The sequence below is a fragment of the Lethenteron reissneri genome, chromosome 69 (assembly GCF_015708825.2).
Source record: "Lethenteron reissneri isolate LAM-NWPU_2019-01 chromosome 69, ASM1570882v1, whole genome shotgun sequence".
NCBI lineage: Eukaryota > Metazoa > Chordata > Hyperoartia > Petromyzontiformes > Petromyzontidae > Lethenteron > Lethenteron reissneri.
Genome location: NC_083847.1, coordinates 5,848,804 through 5,869,921, shown reverse-complemented (window position 1 = coordinate 5,869,921; position 21,118 = coordinate 5,848,804). Strand labels below are relative to the sequence as shown.

Below are 21,118 nucleotides of genomic sequence, written 5' to 3'. Positions count from 1 at the left end.
CCCTGCCCTAGGCTATATACCGCACAGCAGCAATCATCACCCCCTATGGGGAGCAGACTAATGCACAGGAACAGCGACCACTGTGGGTGACCCTTTCAAATACGTTGAGATGATATGTTTTAAAGAGGAAGACGATGCCTCTATCGAAACACAAATCGGTATCGTCACCTGCGCCGTTATTTAGTCTTGACCGTCAGAACCATCATCGTCATCAATCAACATCACCAACAACATCATGCACACAGACTTGAAGTTTAGTTTTAATCCTTTAATCACACATCCTAGCGGAGGCTACACGAATCAAGGTAAACCAGCGGCAGAAACATACTAATATATAAAATTAATCAGCAATGGCAAGGCGGCTATATAAGCCTGACACCAAATAGTGCCAGTAAGACTTTGACACGGCCACTTTGAAGCTGACCTCGCCATTGTGAACCAGACACGGCCATTCTGGTGAGCCGAGCAAAGAGCGGTGCATGAACCCCGTGACAGAGAGGGACACTTAGACCCACCAGGGCTTGAATCCACAACCCCAGAGCTTACCGAGCTCTGTGTCCTACACGGCCATTATGAACGGGATCTTCATGAAACATTTTGCTTGTTATAAATTGCATTACAGGTTTCTCCTCGCTTTTACGCGATAGTCGTAATAGTAGCAGATGTGTTCCAAAGAAAGGGCGCACAAAGCAAAGCCACTCTAGGAGACAACTGCCTGGCGAGTAGCGCACACACAGTACACGCACAATGTAGTCACACGTACGACTGCACAGCCGCATGTAGAGTGAATTCAAACTGCACGCAGCGAATTTTGGTAAGCCGCATATAGGCAAAATAGCATAAACCGAGGGAAACCTGTACGCGGAATATCTAAATAGGTGTCTAAAGGTACTACGTTGTTAGATTTGTTCAAACGTTTTCAAGTGGCACGGCAGTAGGGATGCGATTGGCCGGCTACGAGACGGCCAGCGCTGCCCAGGGCAACGTCATCGTTTAGTAGGAGAAAATGGCCGCCGCCGGTTTTAGAATCGTGTTGGGCGGGCGCTCAAAGATTCAAGAATTCAACCACAACTTTAAAACTATTCAAAAGCTCTCGCATTGAAACTAAATGATACTTTATGCTACAATCTTTTTCTCGATAATGTATTTTATCATTGCCATTAGAAACTGTCTAGATTTTTATCTCTTCCAACTCGGGTTGAAAGCGTGAATAATAAAGCGCTTGTTAGCTCTTTCTGTCTGTTAATTGTCCACGTCATAATCAAAAGGCTACCCTATCATAGGTGTCTGCTACCTCATTGTCCACCTCGTCACAGTCGTCCACCTCTGCAGTTGTCTATCTGCTGTTGTCCACCCTCATCACGGTCCACTCGCTGGTGTCCACCTCATCCCGTCTGTCCGGCCTTGTGACTCATCTACCTCGTCAGTTGTCCACCTGGCCCCAGTTGTAATCATTGTCCACCTTCTCCCAGTCGTCCATCTCGTCACTGTCCATCTTGCATCAGTCGTCCATACTCATCCCCGTTGTCCACCTCACAGTTGTCTTCTGCGATTCATGTTTTATTGTACCAGGCAAGGCCCCACTGAGCCGCTATGCAGGTCTTTTTCAGAAGCGACCCCCTGGCCATCACAAACGATAGCTCCTCAACTAAGTGGCTTATCGTCAACATCATAATCCATCTGTCGCCGTCACCTCGTCCGCCACCGTCACCTCGTCAACACCGTCACCTCTGTCACCACCGTCACACCACCGTCACCTCCGTCACCACCGTCACACCGCCACCACTGTCACCACCGTCACACCACCGTCACCTCGTCACCTCGTCACCACCGTCACCACCGTCACCATCGTCACCACCGTCACACCACCGTCACACCACCGTCACCTCCGTCACCTCGTCACCACCGTCACACCACCGCCACCTCTGTCACCACTGTCACCCCCACCGCTCACAGCGCCTCGTACTCGTCGATGCGCTGCTTGGTGGTGCCCCTGCGGATGCGCCGCAGGGTGTGGAAGCGCGCCGCCCTGTGCAGCGTCGGCTCCCTCGGAGACCCCGCAGGCATCGTCGCCTCCTCCTCCCTCGCGGGCTGCTGCCCCTGATGCTGCCCCTCACGTGACTCCACCAGGGAGGCGGCCACGGCCTTGGGAGGGTGGGGGCAGGGGGATGGGAGGGTGGAGGGGGATGGGAGGGAGGGCAGGGGGATGGGAGGGGGATGGGAGGAGGGGCAAGGGGTGGAAGGGGGGAGGGGGATGGAAGGGGGCAGGGGGATGGGAGGGGGGTAGGGTCGGTGGGGAAGGCGGTCACGTGTAGGCAAAATAAAATCACGTTGTTACAAGTTTCAAGCAAAGACACAAATATAAATAGCACGTTAGCAAAATGGTAGCGATTATGATGGTGGTAGCGATGGTGGTGATGGTGATAACGTTGGTGGTGATGGCAATGATGGTGGTGATGGTGATGGTGGTGGTCGTGGTGGTGGTGGTGATGATGGTGGTGGTGGTGGTGGTGATGATGGTGATGGTGGTGGTGATGGTGGTGATGATGGTGGTCGTGGTGGTGGTGATGGTGGTGGTCGTGGTGATGGTGGTGGTCGTGGTCGTGGTGGTGGTGATGGTGGTGGTCGTGGGGATGGTGGTGGTCGTGGTCGTGGTGGTGGTGATGGTGGTGGTCGTGGGGATGGTGATGGTGGTGGTCGTGGTGATGGTGGTGATGGTGGTGGTGGCGGTGGTGGTGATGGTGGTGGTGATGTGAAACACCTTGAGCTGGGAGTTCCTCATCTCGACCTTCGAGTCCTGGACCTTCTTCAGCTCGTCGGGCACCTCGTAGATCCCCGACGACACTGACGACGACGAGGACCTGCGGGACGAGCCAGCAGAGGAGAGAGCCTGACCGCTTCGCCCTCGCCCATGAGATGGTGATGATGGTGATGGTAGTGATGGTGGTGCTGATAGTGGTGGTGGTGATGGTGGCGGTGATGGTAGTGATGATGGTGCTGATAGTGGTGGTGGTGATGGTGGCGGTGATGGTGGCGATGATGATAGTGGTGATGGTAGTGATGGTGGTGGTGATGGTGGTGATGGTGGTGATGGTGGTGTTGGTGATGGTGGTGGTGATGATGGTGGTGACGTTGATGATGATGGTAGTCGTGGTGATGGTGGTGATGGAGGTGGTGATGGTGGTGGTGATGGTGGTGATGGCGACGGTGGTGATGGTAGTGATGGTGGTGATGGTGGTGCTGATGGTGGTGGTGATGGTGGCGATGGTGGTGGTGGTGGTGATGGTGGTGGTGATGGTGGTGATGGTGGTGATGGTCCTCACCTGCGCGAGTCGCCGTGCCCGTTGTGCTGCTGCTGCTGTTCGTGTCCCCAGCGCTCTCCGTCCGTGAGGTCCCCGTGGGGCAGCGGGGGGAGGTCACGGGGGTGGGGCCTAGCGGGGGGAGACATGGAAACAACCTCCCACGTGTCTCCCCACGTGTCTCCCTCCCCCCCCAGTGTCTCCCTTCCCTCGTGTCCCCCCCCCCTCCCCGTGTCTCTCCGCGTGTCTCCATGTCTCCCCGTGTCTGCCCTGCATGTCTCAATGTGTGTCTCTGCGTGTCTCTGCGTGTCTCCCGTGTGTCTCCGCGTGTCTCTCCCCGTGTCCCCGTGTCTCCCTGTGTGTCTCCGCGTGTCTCTCCCCGTGTCCCCGTGTCTCCCTGCGTGTCTCCGCGTGTCTCTCCCCGTGTCCCCGTGTCTCCCTGTGTGTATCCGCGTGTCTCTCCCCGTATCCCCGTGTCTCCCTGCGTGTCTCGGCGTGTCTCTCCCCGTGTCCCCGTGTCTCCCCGCGTGTCTCCACGTGTCTCTCCCCGTGTCCCCGTGTCTCCCTGCGTGTCTCCCTGCGTGTCTCTCCCCGTGTCTCCCCGCGTGTCTCCGCGTGTCTCTCCCCGCGTGTCTCCCTGCGTGTCTCCGCGTGTCTCTCCCCGTGTCTCCCCGCGTGTCTCCGCGTGTCTCTCCCCGTGTCTCCCCGCGTGTCTCCCTGCGTGTCTCCACGTGTCTCTCCCCGTGTCCCCGTGTCTCCCCGCGTGTCTCCGCGCGTGTACCTGCCCTCGTCCATGCGGAGCTGCGTGATCTCGGGGAGGGTGTCTCCGTGTCTCCGAGCGTAGAGCTCGTGGTTCCCCGCGCAGGCGGACAGCACACGTCGGTTGGCCCGCACGCTCGGGACCAGGAACTCAAAGTCCTGGGACACCACAGGTGGACACGCGGGGGACACGCCGGGGGACACGGGGACATGCGGGGGACACGCGGGGGACACACATGGGGACATGCAGGGCAGACGCGGGGAGACACGGAGACACGGGGGGGGGACACGCAGAGACACACATGGAGACATGCATGGCAGACGCGGGGAGACACAAAGACACGCGTGGGACACGCCGGGGTCACGGGGACACACGGGGTCACGGGGTCATGGAGACACACGGGGTCACACCAGGTCATGGAGAGACGCGGGGTCACACGGGGACACACGGTCACACGGGGTCATGGGAACACGTGGGGTCACGGGGTCACACGGGGTCACGCAGGGTCATGGAGACACGCGGGGTCACACGGGGTCACACGGGGTTATAGAGACATGCGGGGTCACGCGGGGTCACACGGGGTCATGGCGACACGCGGGGTTATGTGGTAACGGGGACACGGAGATAGAGGGAATCTTAATTAGGTTTCTGGATCGAGGTTCTATATGGGATGAAAGTTCTATAGGGGATATAAGTGTTCTATAGGGGATGTAAGTGACCTATATGGGATGCGAGGGATCTATATGGGATGGGAGTTCTATAGGGGATATAAGTGTTCTATAGGGGATGCGAGTGTTCTATATGGGATGCGAGGGATCTATATGGGATGCGAGTCGTTACAGGTGAGTCTTCATCGCAGGATTTGATGATGAACCGAGTTTCTTCGGTAGTCAAAACTGCAATCTCCTCCCAGATGAAGTCAATCTTTGGAGTCAGCCTGCAATGAGATCATCACAACCACCATCATTACCATCATCACAACCACCATCATCACCATCATCATCATCACCACCTTCAACATCATCATCACCATCATCGTCACCATCATCACCATCAGCACCATCATCATCATCAGCACCACCTTCAGCATCATCACCATCATCATTATCACCATCATCACCACCTTCAACATCATCACCACCAACATCACCACCACCATCATCATCATCACCATCATCACTATCATCACCATCATCACCAACACCAGCACCATCGTCACCATCATTGTCATCATCAGCAGCATGAGTTTCGGATTTCCCTGTCTCCCCGTGTCTCCCTGTGTCTCTGCGTGTCTCCCCGTGTCTCCCCGTGTCTCCCCGTGGTCTCCCCGCGTCTCCCCGCGTCTCCCCAATGTTTTGCCGAGGTGCGTGATGGCTACGGCGGTCAGGGGTACGGTGGCACGCGGGTGACACCTCTCACACAGTCCCACTCCTCCCCATGGCTGAAGGAACTAAATTGTGGCTCATTTGAAGGCCAACGTGGACAAATTGCACTGCGTAACACCATTTTTTGTTCCTGGGTACTCAGTGTTATTTTTCTATACCCTTTGGTTCTCTCCCACCTGATGATGGTTGCTTGTGCGGCGATCGAAACGTCGTGATCTATTATTTTTAATTACATGTTTTGTACCTACGTGATCTTACCGAAAGAACAAAGAGTATGGGATTCCTGCAGTCACGAAAGCTTCAAATAAAGATTGTTATTTTCTAATTGCTGATGCCTCAAAAGTACAGAGTATGGCTATCATACTGGTAGGAACCTACTGGTTCCACCAGCCCACAGGGGATTATTGTGTCCGTCCGTCCGTCGTGCAGGGAGGGGCTGGGTGTGGAGGGGAGGGTGGGGAGGGGCTGGGTGGGGATGGCGGGGAGGGGCTGCGTGGGGAGGGTGGGGCTGGGTGGGGGGTGGGAGGGGTGGGGCTGGGTGGCCAAGGGCTGGTCACCCCGTGGTGCCGTTATAAAACTCAACGTTTAACCTACTCACGCCGGCTTGTGCCCGCCCTCACAGTCGGCCATATTTGCGGAATACACCACGCCGCCATTGACCCTGGCCATTGACCGAGCAACCCAACGTTCCTACCAGCTCCCTCCGCAAGAATGTGTTTATTCCCCACAAACTTTGCATTTGTGAGCAGGACTTTACGTGAATGAATGACGCAAATTCACACCACGTTTTCTCATTGACAATAGGTACATTTCAAAATATCACTGTCCTGGTCACAAAAGCAAAGTTTGTGGGGCATAATAGCCACTTTCTGTACTTTAGAGGCATAAGCAATTATAAAATAACACTTACTACCCAGGAACTAAGGAAATAAATAAATTTGCTCCACACTGTCATTGATGGAGTGAATTATTAACTTTGCTTTTGTGTCCTGTTCACGAAAGCAAAGTTTGTGGGGAATAATCATATCCACTTTCTGTACCTTTGAGGCATAACAAGTGGTAAAATAACACTTAGTACACAGCAACAAAAAAAATTGTTACAAAAATAAAAAATTAATTGTTACACTGTTATTATCGAGGCTTCACCCCCCCCCCCCCCCGTTTCCTATGCGTACGCACATTGCCAGTAGACCCCCCCCCCTCCATATGCAAGCGAACATGTTTGGTTTAACCGCCCACTCTCCCTATGAGACTTGCCCCCCTAAAGCTAACGACGGTGGGGGGGGGGGTCTGTGTGTTGTCCTCGCGTCTCCGATTCTTTCGGTAAAGTCACGTACCAGTAAAACCTTGGATTGCGAGCATAATTCGTTACCGTGTTTGTAATCCAAAGCACTCGTATATCAAAGCACTTGTGTATCAGTTGTGATCACGTGACGCTCGGCAGACAAAGCGTATACACGTACTACTCGTATTGCAAGACCTCGCTCGTTTATCAAATTAATACTTATTTAAAAAATTTGCTCGTCTTGCAAAACACTCGCAGACCAAGTTACTCGCAATCCAAGGTTTTACTGTAGATAGAAAAAATCTATTTATCGCGACGTTTCGATCGCGACACAAGCGACCGTCTTCAGGCGAGACAACTGCCGAGGCTGACTTTAGCCGAAAGAACCAAAGATTTATGGATTCCCGCAGTCACGAAAGCTTCAAAATCAAGATTGTCCCCCCGCGTCTCCGTACAGATCCTGCTCCACGTAGACGCTCAGCCCCTGGGCGGAGACTCCGAGCCAGAGGGGGGAGCCCTGCGAGTTGGAGATGGGGAAGAATGAGACCCCATAGGCCTCCAGATCCTGGGCCACGGACAGGTACTCGACCATGGCCTGCCGCCTGCACACCACGTGGGTGGGACACGGGGGACACACGGGGAGACACACGGGGAGAGACACGGGGAGAGACACAGGGAAAGGCACACGGAGAGACACACGGAGAGACACACGGAGAGAGACACACGGGGAGAGACACGGGGAGAGACACACGAAGAGACACGGGGAGAGACACGGGGAGAGACACACGGGGGAGACACACGGGGGAGACACACGGGGAGAGACACGGGGGAGACACACGGAGAGACACAGGGAGAGACACACGGAGAGACACACGGGGGAAACACGGGGAGAGACACACGGAGGAGACACACGGAGGAGACACACGGGTGAGAGACACGGGGGAGAGACAAACGGAGGAGACACGCGGGAGAGAGACACGGAGAGGCACACGGGGAGAGACACGGGGGGAGAGACGGGGAGACACACGGGGAGACACGGGGAGAGACACGGAGAGACACACGGAGAGACACGGGGAGAGACACGGGGGAGAGACACGGGGGAGAGACACGGAGTAGAGACACGGGGAGAGACACGGGGAGAGACACACGTAAGAGCTAGGTAGCAGTTCATTGGGGACCTTACCCTGGTGGTGGTAAAAACTATAAAATAAACATATAATCGTAAAGGCGCTGCTACTCGCCAACAGCACCTTGCCCCAAGAGCCTGCTCGAGGCTACACGGGGGACCTTTGTCTTTGTAGTGAGCGCAGAGCGTTGCCCACCTGCTCATGCCCACGTGCTCCGCGTGCCACCTCGTCACCTTCTCCTCCCACTGCGCGCGGCTCAGGCTGAACTGCTGCACAACCCTGACGCAGCGGAGAGAGGACGCAGCGTGTGGGTGGCAGCCCCACCCCCCCTCTCCCCCCCCCCCCGTGTCTCCCCTCTCCCCCCCCCCGTCTCCCCTCCCCCCCCCCGTGTCTCCCCTCTCCCCCCCCCCCCGTCTCCCCTCTCCCCCCCCCCACGTGTCTCCCCTCTCCCCCCGTGTCTCCCCTCTCCCCCCCGTGTCTCCCCTCTCCCCCCCCCGTCTCCCCTCTCCCCCCCCCGTGTCTCCCCTTCCCCCCCCCGCGTCTCCCCTCTCCTCCCTCCGCGTCTCCCCTCCCCTCCCCCCGCGTCTCCCCTCCCCCCGTGTCTCCCCTCTCTCCCCGTGTCTCCCCTCTCCCCCCGTGTCTCCCCTCCCCCCCCCCGTGTCTCACCTGTCGGGCAGGAGCTCCTCGTCACTCTGGTACACGGTGGTGTCGCTGTGGGAGACAGCGGCCTCCGGTTAGCGCGGATGGCGACGCACGGCGCGAGAGAAGTTTCAACGAGCACACGCGCACAGGATGAACCACAGTGTCCTGCCGATCTCGTCTGCGGCGTTTGGCTCGCCATCGGACAACGGCGGTCGCCGCTTTCGTCTGCGCTGCTTCCGCGGCCGTCTGGAACGCTCTTGCCTCCCGGTATTATGAAGCCAGTGGGAGCCGCATGCAACTTTTAGATAATCATCATCATCATCTAGATTTAACACGTAGCATGCTTTCGCGACCAGTGTTATTCATAATCAACGTTTTTGGGTTTAGATCGCGTTATTTATAAATGTGTCGTAACCCTCCACCACCCGACACGGCCAATCAGTAAAAATGTGTCACGTTGACAAAAGACAAATAGTTCACTGCTTTAGCCCACCGGTGTGTTGAAGCCACAACATTTACAATTTGAGTACGACGTTTCGCTGGTAATTGCATCCAGCATCATCGGGCAATTCGACACATTTATAAATAACGCGATCTAAACCCAAAAACGTTGATTATGAATCATCTAGATTGACAAACCAATTTCTTTAGAACTGCTTCTTGTTGTTGGTGGTGTTGTGTTTAGTTTGTTGTCCTTCCCCTGCACCTCTATGGATCTCTATGGGTTTCTATGGGTTTCTCTGGGTCTCTGTGGGTCGATAGAAACACACGTTAAGAGTCCATTGTCTGCTGCTATGCATTCCCACGTGATGATGATGATGACGATAATCCCACGTGGTTGAGCTGCTATCATTTGTGACGGCCAGAGTCGCTTCTTCAAAAGAGCCGCTACCACACAGCAGCTCAGTGATTGGGGGCCTTACACCCGGTGGTGACATCAACAACAACAAAGCCACATTCTCTGCTGGTACCGTGTCTCCCTCCCCGTGCAAACCGCGGTGACTCTCCACGCCTCCCGACGCATCTGACCCCCCCCCCTGTCTGTGTGTACAAGTGTGTGTGTACGAGTGTGTGTGTGCACGTGTGTCTGTGTGTACAAGTGTGTGTGTGTACAAGTCTGTGTGTGTACAAGTGTGTGCGTGTACAAGTCTGTGTGTGTACAAGTGTGTGTGTACATGTGTGTGTACACGTGTGTCTGTGTGTACAAGTGTGTGTGTCCAAGTGTGTATGTGTGTACACGTGTGTCTGTGTGTACAAGTGTGTGTGTACACGTGTGTTTGTGTGTACAAGTCTGTGTGTACACGTGTGTCTGTGTGTACACGTGTGTGTGTGTGTGTGTCCACGTGTGTCTACCTCAGGTCCCCGTGCGCTGCCTGCGCCGCGTACGACGCGAGGAGAACGCAGGTCTCCGTCGGGCAGTGGAGGGCGTCGCTGACCACGGCGCGATGCGTCTGCAGGTAGAGCAACCTGTGGGAGGGGGGGGGAATGATTGGATGGCCGGCATCACGCCCGGCCGCCTTTGTCTCCCCCCGGTGCGGGTGTTTTATTACACACTGCACCACCGGTGCTCATTTTCAGGCTGAGTCGACCTCGGGGAAGTCCCAGGCCCGGGTCAGATATTCGCTGGCGCTGTTATTGGCCGTGAGCGGTGAACGAAGTTGGGTCTTTGCGGGGTGGCCATGTCAGGCTCACGGTAGCCATGTCAGGTTCACGGTGGCCATGTCAGGTTCAAGGTGGTAGTGTCAGATTCACGGTGGCCATGACAGGCTGCCTGTGGCCATGTCAAGTTCACAGCGGGAGTGTCAGGCTCACGATGGCCGTGTCAGGTTCACGACGGCAGTGTGAGGTTCACGGTGGCCATGTCAGTTTCAAGGTGGCCGTGTCAAGTTCACGGTGGCTGTCAGGTTCACAATGCCCGTGTCAGGCTCACAGTGGCCGTGTCAGGCTCACGGTGGCCGTTTCAAGCTCCCAATGACCGTATCAGGTTCATGGTGGCCTTGTCAGGCTCATGGTGGCCGTTTCAAGCTCCCAATGGCCGTGTCAGGAGCACGGTGGCTGTGTCAGGTTCACAATGCCCGTGTCAGGCTCACAGTGGCCGTGTCAGGTTCATGGTGGCCTTGTCAGGCTCATGGTGGCCGTTTCAAGCTCCCAATGGCCGTGTCAGGCGCACAGTGGCCGTGTCAGGAGCACGGTGGCTGTGTCAGGTTCACAATGCACGTGTCAGGCTCACGGTGGCCGTGTCAGGCGCACGGTGGCCATGTCAGGCTCACGGTGGCCGTGTCAGGCGCACAGTGGCCGTGTGGTGTTAACGGTGGCTGTGTCAGGTTCCCGATGGCCGACCTCAGGGTCACGTCCTGGATGATCTCGTCGACGTCCTCCGGGTAGAAGCGAACCCAGAGGCGCAGCGTGGCCACTGCACTTGCGTCGCTCTTCACCTGCGACAGCACCTGGAGCAGAGCACCAGCAGTAGGAGTAGCACGTCGTCTGTGTGTACGTGTTTGTGTGTACACGTGTGTGTATACACGTGTGTGTGTACGCGTGTGTGTGTACGCGTGTGTGTGTACGTGTGTATACACGTGTGTGTGCACGCGTGTGTGTGTGTGTACGTCTATGTATACGCGTGTGTGTGCACGTGTGTGTATATACACGTGTGTCTGTGTGTACAAGTGTGTATATACACGTGTCTGTGTATATACACGTGTGTGTGTATACACGTGTGTGTGTACACGTGTGTGTATACATGTGTGTGTGTACGCGTGCGTGTGTACGCGTATGTGTGTATGTGTGTGTATACACGTGTGTACACGCTTGTCTGTGTGTCCATGTGTGTCTGTGTGTACAAGTGTGTATGTGTACAAGTGTGTCTGTGTGTGCAAGTGTGTCTGTGTGTACAAGTGTGTGTGTACACGTGTGTCTGTGTGTACAAGTGTGTGTGTACAAGTGGGGAGCGATAGTGTAGCGGTTAGCGCGCTGCGCTATGAACCTGGCGACCCGAGTTCGATTCCCGCTCACGGCCAACACCAGTGACGATTATCTGAACCGGTCCCGGGCCTCTCCTAGGTCAACTCAGCCTAAAATGAGTACCTAGTGCGATGTGTAAACATCGCCGCTAGGGAGACAAAGGCGGCCGGGCGTGGTGTTGGCCACCCACCCCCTCGTGTGCCCTGCCGGCCTTCATAGGTGCTCGCTAACAGCACTTGCCCCTACAGTCTGTTAAGGCTATACGGGGGATCTTTGTCTTTTATCTTTGTGTACAAGTGTGTCTGTGTGTACAAGTGTGTGTGTACACGTGTGTCTGTGTGTGTGTACAAGTGTGTCTGTGTGTACAAGTGTGTGTGTGTGTACAAGTATGTGTGTACAAGTGTGTGTGTACACGTGTGTCTGTGTGTACAAGTGTGTGTGTGTACACGTGTGTGTGTGTACAAATGTGTGTGTACACGTGTGTCTGTGTGTACACGTGTGTCTGTGTGTACACGTGTGTCTGTGTGTCCACGTGTGTCTGTGTGCGACCAACCTTCTTGTTGAAGGACAGCCACTTGTCTCCGTGTTTGTTGTTGTAAGCGAGCCCGAAATACCAGACCTCCTTGAGCCCGATGGTGCGAGCGACCTGTGAGCGGACAGAGACACGCGGTGGCGACGACGGGGTGGGGGGGCACGGGGAGACGATGGGGGGGCACAGGGAGACGATGGGGGACACAGGGAGACTGGATTGAGTCCTCCAATTACAACCATCTGCCTGGAGCACGACTTGTGAGAAAAGCCGGGGTTACCTGGGTGGTGGGCGGGGCTTACCTGGGTGGTGGGCGGGGCTACCAGAGAGGTGGGCGGGGCTACCTGCTTGGTGGGCGGGGCTTACCTGGGCGGGGCTACCTGTTTGGTGGGCGTGGCTACCAGAGAGGTGGGTGGGGCTACCTGCTTGGTGGGCGGGGCTACCTGCTTGGTGGGCGTGGCTACCTGTTTGGTGGGCGTGGCTACCAAAGAGGTGGGCGGGGCTACCTGCTTGGTGGGCGTGGCTACCAGAGAGGTGGGCGGGGCTACCTGGGTGGTGGGCGGGGCCTACTTGGGTGGTGGGCGGGGCTACCAGAGAAGTGGGAGGAGTTAATAGGGGAGTGGGCGGGCTTAGCGGAGGAGTGGGCAGGTTCTATGAGCAATGGACATCGCCCTAGGTCGCCTCGGCCTTAAATGAGCAAACTGGTGCGTTGTGTAGTGAACATCAGCAATGGGGAGACAAAGGCGGCCGGGCGTGGTGCTGGCCACCCACCACTCTCCGTGTGCCGTTCCGGCCTTCATCGGTGCTGCCCCAACGGCAGTGCCGCATGAAGCTAAGTGCGGGGCCTGTAGCAAATGTTGTTATAAAGGGGGCCTAAATAAATAAATAAAAATACGTAAATATTAAAACACATTTGTTTAACTTGCATAGTAAAGTAATTGTATTTTTCCATTTGCTATACAGCCGGATAATACGACAAGTCGCTAACCTTAAACACCCCAGTCGTTCGTCAAAGTTGAAGGCGGTATAGTACTATAGTAATAGAGCAAGTGCAGCATCACTGAACCGGAATTGATAGCTTGAAAGCGTTTAGCGCGGGGCCCTTGAAAGTGCGGGGCCCCGTAGCTACTACACGTGCAGCCACCGCACGTGCAGCCACCGCACGTGCAGCCACCGCACGTGCAGCCACCGCACGTGCAGCCACCGCACGTGCAGCCACCGCACGTGCAGCCACCGCACGTGCAGCCACCGCACGTGCAGCCACCGCACGTGCAGCCACCGCACGTGCAGCCACCGCACGTGCAGCCACCGCACGTGCAGCCACCGCACGTGCAGCTACCGCACGTGCAGCTACTACACATGTAGCTACTACACATGTAGATACTTTTGCTACGATGATCATCCGGCACTGCCCAGCGGCCCGTTCGAGGCTCTACGGTGCATCTTTGTAGCTGTGTGTCCACACCTGGTCTAGAAGTTGTTTTCCAGTGGCGGTTGGCTGGATTTCAAAATCCATGTCGGCGTCCATGGTTAGGACTCTGACGGCGACCTGAACAAGAATAACACGGATACACACACGTGTAGAGATACACACACGTGTAGAGATACACACACACACGTGTAGACACACACACGTGTAGAGATACACACACACACGTGTAGAGATACACACACGTGTAGAGACACACACACACGTGTAGAGATACACACACACACGTGCAGATACACACACGTGTAGAGATACACACACACACGTGTAGAGATAGACACACACACGTGTAGAGATAGACACACACACGTGTAGAGACACACACACACGTGTGGAGACACACACACGTGTAGAGATACACACACATACACGTGTAGAGACACACACACACGTGTAAATATACATGGGAGCCTTGGGTTTTTTTAACCCTATCAGAGCCATAGTCAGGCTCTATTGAACCCTATGGTAGCCGTAGTCTGGCTCCATTGAACCCTATGGGAGCTGTAGTCTGGCTCAATTGAACCCTATGGGAGCCATACATAGTCTGGCTCTATTGGACCCTATGGGAGCCATACATAGTCTGGCTCTATTGGACCCTATGGGAGCTGTAGTCTGGCTCAATTGAACCCTATGGGAGCCATACATAGTCTGGCTCCATTGAACCCTATAGGAGCCGTAGTCTGGCTTCATTGAACCTTATGGGAGCCGTAGTCTGGCTCTATTGAACCCTATGGGAGCCATACATAGTCTGGCTTTATTTGACCCTATGGAAGCCATAGTCTGATTCTATTGATCCCTATGGGAGCCGCAGTCTGGCTTTATTTGAGCCCTATGGAAGTCATACATAGTCATACTCTATTGGCCCCTATGGAAGCCATAGTCTGGCTCTATTGAACCCTATGGGAGCCATAGTCTGGCTCAATTGAACCCTATGGGAGCCGCAGTCTGGCTTTATTTGACCACTATGGAAGCCATACATAGTCTGGCTCTATTGGCCCTATAGAAGCCATAGTCTGGCTTTATTGAACCCTATGGGAGCCATAGTCATGCTCAATTGCACCCCTATGTGAGCCAGAGTCTGGCTCTATTAGTCTCACCGGGTCAGGCATGGCGAGGGCTGTTGATGCAGGGAGTCTGCGAAGAAAGGAGACACAGTCAGACCCGAGACGCTGCATCGTAAAAAACCTTGTACGGGCCTCCGCTAGGTCGACTCAGCCTCAAATGAGTACTGTACCTGGTAGACAGAAGCACTGGGGGAGACAAAGGCGGCTGGGCGTGGCGAATCCCACGCCCCCTCCCCCACTTACCTGAGGTACATAGTTCAGGTAAGGCCCAATTGAGTTGTGTAGCTCTTTCTCAGAGTGAACCTGGCCACCACAAATGACAACTCAACGAAGAGGCTTTTCGTCATCATCATCGTCGTGTGGAATTTTATAGCAGCAGCCAAAATACTCTCAACGCGTTTTAATGATTCCCTTTTTTATTAGAAAGAACAAAAGTCCATGCACTTAATAGTCTACGAGGGGAAGCTCTGCTAGCTTTGACCGTTTTCGAATTATTCAGATGTGAACGTCGTAAAATGCGTAACTTTTTTCGTTCAAAACCGCTGCTTGAATCCGAAATATCTAAACAATAATTAAAGATCGAATAATGGTTTTCATACTATACTCTGTAGTTATTTCGGTAAAGTCACGTAGGTAAATATATATATATAGAAATAAAAAAAAGTAAATGAAATCATGACGTTTCGATTGCAACACAAGCAATCATCATCAGGTGTGAAAATCACAGCTAGAATTTTTTTGCTAAAGTACAACTTTAGTAAAATTAATAGATCACGAAGTTTCGATCGCAACACAAGCAATCCGTCATCAGGTGAAACAAACACAGCAGGAGAACTGCTGTCGTAGACAGAAAGAGCTGCTACAACAAGAGTTTATATAAGCTGTTGGTGGGTCCAACCCAAGGGTAAGTGGGGAAAAACGCAATCTTATATTGTGAATCGTTTCTGAATGACACCACACACACAAAGGTGTTTACGGGTCACTGTTGTTTGCGTCCTAAAATCTACCCATGTACCATACCTTGTCGGGAAGTGCCCTAGATGTTTTTTGAGACATACAGATTAGGGTCTTTGTTTATATAGATAATCTCACGGCAAAATAAGAACAGGTTTTACCCTACTCTTTGGTAAAAAACACAACAACAAAAAACAGAGTATGGATCCTTGCAGTCACGAAAACTTCAAATCTAGAATTAGGTTTTACCCCTGCTGGCAATGAAACAGGTGTTAAGATCAGTTTAACAGGTAGGCTTTCGCGACCAATATCATCCATGAATGGCGATTACCTGTACGCAGATAATAGCAGGCACTGCTATTTTATTTCACGAAAACGACAGGACGTACAAGAACTATCTACAGTAAACCCTTGGATTGCGAGTAACTTGGTCTGCGAGTGTTTTGCAAGACGAGCAAAAAATTTAAATGAATATTAATTTGATAAACGAGCGAGGTCTTGCAATGCGAGTAGTACGTACACGCTTTGTCTGCCGAGCGTCACGTGATCACAACTGATATACAAGTGCTTTGATATACGAGTGCTTTGGATTACAAACACGTTTCCGGAACGAATTATGCTCGCAATCCAAGGGTTTACTGTACATGCTTAATATGCCTTGATTACCATATGAATAACCCAACCGGCAATGGATACCCATTGTTATTTAGATGCATTCTCTAAGGGATCACAAGTGACGCCATCACATCTACCCCTCTATTTAAGGAACGAAACAGTTAGACTTCTTCACAAATCAGGCTGTCGTCTGATGAAGCTAGTTATAATTACTGGTGAAACGTCGTACTCAGATTGTAAATGTTGTTGTGACTTGGCTCTCCAACACACCGGTTAGTGCTGTACTAGTAAACTACACTATACACTACACTATACACTAGTGCTGTACTAGTATACTACACTATACACTACACTACACACTAGTGCTGTACTAGTATACTACACTATACACTACACTATACACTAGTGCTGTACTAGTATACTACACTATACACTACACTGTACACTAGTGCTGTACTAGTATCGAATTGGCACTTTCCGTTTACATGACAAACCTAATAATTGGCTGTGTAGGGTGGTGGTGGGTTTAACGACACATTTATATTCGCGCACTCTAACCCCCCAAAAAAACTATATTATAGCTGTTAAGATGTTCAAACACCAACTTAGACACCTTTTGCATGTTTTGCTAAATATTTGTTGCCACAAGTATGTGTGGCTGATGCAGACTTGATGATACCTTGCAAAAGGTGTGTGTGTGTCTATTTGGTGTTTGTACGTCTTAACACAACTTTTGTGTTATTGCCATATAGGGTATTGTTTTTTGATACTGGCAAAAAGGTGTCCCGTAGATACAACTGCTCAACCCAAGTTATTCAAGTTTTGACACTTGTGCTAATTTATTTGTGCTGTTCGCCTTTTGGCGTCGTTCTCTGGTCTACTGACACTGCCGGTGAGACTAGGCCATGAAGAAGGCTGCTGCTGTGTCTGGTGTGGGCCAATCAGTTTCAAAGACAATGCCACGTGACATTATAGTTACATTATTATTCAAAACAATGCATACACAAGTACTAATATAGTATTAATAAACTGGTCTACTGACACTGGTGATGAGACTAGGCCATGAAGATGGCTGCTGCTGTGTCTGGTGTAGGCCAATCGGTTTCAAAGACAATGTCACGTGACATTATAGTTCCATTATTATTAATAAGTATAACCCGTAATAACAAAGTTTTTCACTATAAATCCTTTATATGCGTGGCGGCTAGAGTCCTCTCGTCCTCTGGCTTGAGATGGCTGCCACCTATGGGTCAGATGATTGTCTGCCAGTATTAAGCAATTGGTAATTAAATATTTAATTTGTTTTCCCTAAACAGTGTAAAATTTTGGAAAAATTTTTCCACAAACATTAATTGTCTCGCACAACGAGTCTGTGTGCAAAATGTCAGCTCGATTGGATCACGGGAAGTGGGTTAAAAAAACGACCGAAAGATTTGCACGGTCGTAAGCAAGCAAGCAAGCGAACTTAATATAAAGGATTTAAAAACAACGCATACATAAGTACTAATATAGTATGATTACACTGGTCTACTGACTCTGCTAGTGAGACTAGGCCATGAAGATGGCTGCTGCTTTGTTTGGTGTAGGCCAATCAATTTCAAAGACAATGCCCTCGAAATTATCGGAGCATATTTGTTTGCGCGTTTTGCTACAACAAGTATGTATGGTTATTGGCAGACTTGATGATGCCTTGCAAAAGGTGTGTGTGTGCGTGTCTATTTGGTGTTTGAACATCTTAACACAACTCCCCGCTTCTATATTATGGCCAGAAAGGATTCAACACCTATTCAGATCTTTCATCTGTTTTTGATTCTGGCAAAAAAGGTCCCATAGAGACTTGTAACTGCAAGTATACTGTGTAGGCGCGTGTGTGTGTGTAATTGTGCCAACATGTACACGTATGTGTGTGTGTCAAGGCCGTAATTATAATATTGGGGGGAGACACATCCCCTCCCCAATATTCAAATATGTTCAAAATGTCCCCCCCCCCCCCCAATATATTGCCATAAAATAGATTTCTGTTTATATGATTGTGGTTATGGTTGTACTTTATTAATTCCTAATCTCTGCCATCATACAATGAAACAAGAAAAGGTAACAAAAAAAACAGAGCAATGTAATACAATACACTATTAGACATTATTGTAAAAAATAAATAAAAATAAGATAATGTTGACTCCATGGCTATGACCTTGGTGTGCGGGCATATAGATTGTATAATAGCGCGTAGAGCGCATGCACCTAGCCTGGCACAAGCGGCGTGCTATCCGTCACCGCAGCTCAGTTAGCGAATGGTGCTGGGGGTCGTTGTTGTTACTGTTGTTGTGTAAACGTGCAACGTTTCACTTACTGAGATGTGAGACAAAGACGGGCCCCGGGAACGCTGTACGAGTTGCTGCCAACCGACACCAGCACCACCACCAGCCAACGCCAGCCACTGACTTGACTGCGGAGTTAATAGGCGCTCGCTAACTCGGGCGCTTGGCACCAACGATGGGGGTCCACTTCGCCTCTCGTGTTCCGTAGCAGAGACCTCTCGGGCCGGGTCCAAGGGTCGCACGGAACATCTTGCTTGCCGAGACACACGCAACGCCCTTTGGACATTGCCCTGCGAGAGTTGTGGGTGAGCGGGTAGGCGAGTGGGTGATTGGTGGGTGAGTGGGTGATTGGGAGAGTGAGTGGGTGATTGGTTGAGTGTGTGAGTGAGTGGGTGGGTAGGTGAGTGGGTGATTGGGAGAGTGAGTGGGTGGTCGAGTGTGTGAGTGAGTGGGTGGGTAGGTGAGTGGGTGATTGGGAGAGTGAGTGAGCGAGTGGGTGATTGGGAGAGTGAGTGGGTGGTTGAGTGTGTGAGTGAGTGGGTGGGTAGGCGAGTGAGTGAGTGGGTGGTCCAGTGTGTGAGTGAGTAGATGGGTAGGTGAGTGGGTGATTGGGAGAGTGAGTGAGTGGTTGAGTGTGTGAGTGGGTGGGTAGGTGAGTGGGCAATTGGGAGAGTGAGTGGGTGGGTGGGTGGGTAGGTGAGTGGGTAATTGGGAGAGTGAGTGGGTGGTTGAGTGTGTGAGTGAGTGGGTGGGTAGGTGAGTGGGTGATTGGGAGAGTGAGTGGTTGAGTGTGTGAGCGAGTGTGGATAGGTGAGTGGGTGATTGGGAGAGTGAGTGAGTGGTTCAGTGTGTGATTGAGTGGGTGGGTAGGTGAGTGGGTGATTGGGAGAGTGAGTGAGTGGTTGAGTGTGTGAGTGAGTGGGTAGGTGAGTGGGTGATTGGGAGAGTGAGTCAGTGGTTGAGTGTGTGAGTGGGTGGGTAGGTGAGTAAATTAGATTTTGAGTGGCTGGTTTTATTGGTAAGTGGGTGTAAAGATGAGTACTCTGAGTGAGTGATTTGGAGGGTTAATGTACGTGCGTGGGATGGGTGATTGGTTATGTGGGGGAGCGGTAGCCGAGTGGTTAGCGCACTGCACACCAGCTACTCGGTTAAGGCTGAGAACACATCAGCACTGGGGAGACAAAGGCGACCGGGCGTGGTGCAGGTCTCACCACCCCCTCGTGTGCCGTGCCAACCTTCATAGGTGCTACTCGCTTACAGCACTTGCCCCAACAGTCTGTTAAGGCTATAAGGGGGGTCTGTGTCTATGAGTGGGTGAGTGAATGAATGGATGAGTGAGTAAATGAGAATGTGAGTGAGTGTTTGGTTGAATGAGAGTGAGTGTGAGAGTGACAGTGTGTGAGTGAGTATGGTTGAGTGAGAGTGAGTGTATGAGTGAGAGTGTGAGTAAGTGTATGGTTGAGTGAGAGTGTGTGAGTGAGAGTGTGTGAGTGAATATGGTTGAATGAGAGTGAGTGTATGAGTGAGAGTGTGGGAGTGAGTATTGTTGAGTGAGAGTGAGTGTATGAGTGAGAGTGTGATTGAGTGTATGGTTGAGTGAGAGTGTGTGAGTGAGTGACAGTGTGTGAGTGAGTGACAGTGTGTCAGTGAGTAACAGTGTGTGAGTGAGAGTGTGAGTGAGTGTATGGTAGAGTGAGTGAGTGAGAGTGAGTGAGTGAGAGTGAGTGAGAGTGCGTGAGTGAGAGTGTGAGTGAGTGAGAGTGAGTGAGTGTGTGTGAGTGTATGGTTGAGTGAGAGTAAGTGAGATTGAGTGAGTGAGAGTGAGTGAGAGTGAAAGTGAGTGAGTGAATGAGTGTATGGTCGAGTGTGTGAGTGAGTGTGTGAGTGTATGGTTGAGTGACAGTGAGTAAGTGTATGGTTGAGTGAGAGTGTGTGACAGAGTGTATGGTTGAGTGAGTGTGTGAGTGACAGTGTGTGAGTGTGTGTGAGTGAGTGAGTGTGAGTGAGTGTATGGTTGAGTGAGTGTGAGTGAGTGTGAGTGTGTGTGAGTGAGTGTATGGCTGAGTGAGTGAGTGTATGAGTGAGTGAGTGTATGGTTGAGTGAGTGAGAGAGTGAGTGTATGAGTGAGTGTGTGTGAGTGTGTGAGTGTATGGTTGAGTGAGTGTGAGTGAGTGTGAGTGTGTGTGAGTGAGTGTATGGCTGAGTGAGTGAGTGTATGAGTGAGTGAGTGTATGGTTGAGTGAGTGAGAGAGTGTATGAGTGAGTGTGTGTGAGTGAGTGAGTGTGTGAGTGTATGGTTGAGTGAGTGTGTGTGTGAGTGAGTGAGCGTGAGTGTATGGTTAAGTGAGAGTGATTGAGTGTGTGACGTGGCGGGTGAATGATTGACTCCTGCCATGCCGAGTGATCTGGTTGATGGTGATCAGGTTGATGGCATTTTAACTGGGCCCATTCGCTTACCGTGAATCTCCGGGGTTAATGATCAACCCTCAACGTCAACTCTTTGGGGGTTGCTTCTCCTCTAAGGCACTGGTGGGAGAGACCATCCCTATAATCACGGGGCTCTTATGTTGTCAAACCCACCTGGTATGCAGGAGGACGGGGGTTCGATCCGCAGTGGCTGAGGTGAGGGGGGTGAGGAGGGAGAATCCCACAAACCCCGCTACCCACCCCTTCTAGAAGCAAGGGCACT

At 52.2% G+C, this 21,118-nt stretch overlaps 1 protein-coding gene across 3 annotated transcripts; it reads right to left on the bottom strand.

Moving 5' to 3' along the window:
- Positions 1–278: 278 nt before the first annotated feature.
- LOC133360519 (moesin/ezrin/radixin homolog 1-like) lies at positions 279–18,689 on the bottom strand. 3 transcript variants are annotated; one of them, XR_009757262.1, is made up of 15 exons: positions 18,461–18,689; positions 14,575–14,611; positions 13,454–13,537; positions 12,013–12,105; positions 10,839–10,945; positions 9,852–9,965; positions 8,523–8,567; positions 8,052–8,135; positions 7,185–7,331; positions 4,900–4,996; positions 4,081–4,217; positions 3,324–3,431; positions 2,762–2,861; positions 1,829–2,145; positions 279–1,711 (listed from the first exon to the last, which is right to left on the bottom strand). XR_009757262.1 is itself a non-coding variant. In XM_061579300.1 (14 exons), the coding sequence occupies exons 2-14, from the start codon at positions 14,584–14,586 to the stop codon at positions 1,951–1,953; spliced, it is 1,323 nt and encodes a 440-aa protein (XP_061435284.1). In that variant the 5' UTR covers positions 14,587–14,611; positions 18,461–18,689; the 3' UTR covers positions 279–1,950. The 3 variants fall into 3 exon arrangements, 1 of the variants encoding a protein (XP_061435284.1); XR_009757261.1 differs by having other exon boundaries at positions 279–1,820; positions 1,867–2,145; XM_061579300.1 differs by having other exon boundaries at positions 279–2,145.
- Positions 18,690–21,118: the final 2,429 nt, after the last annotated feature.

Coding starts and splice junctions, on each gene's coding strand:
- LOC133360519 (XM_061579300.1), bottom strand. Junction 7,332..8,051: donor GAGCACGTGGGCATGAGCAG/GTGGGCAACGCT, acceptor CGTGGTGTGCAG/GCGGCAGGCCATGGTCGAGT. Junction 3,432..4,080: donor CTCCGCATGGACGAGGGCAG/GTACACGCGCGG, acceptor TCCCCCCGCTAG/GCCCCACCCCCGTGACCTCC.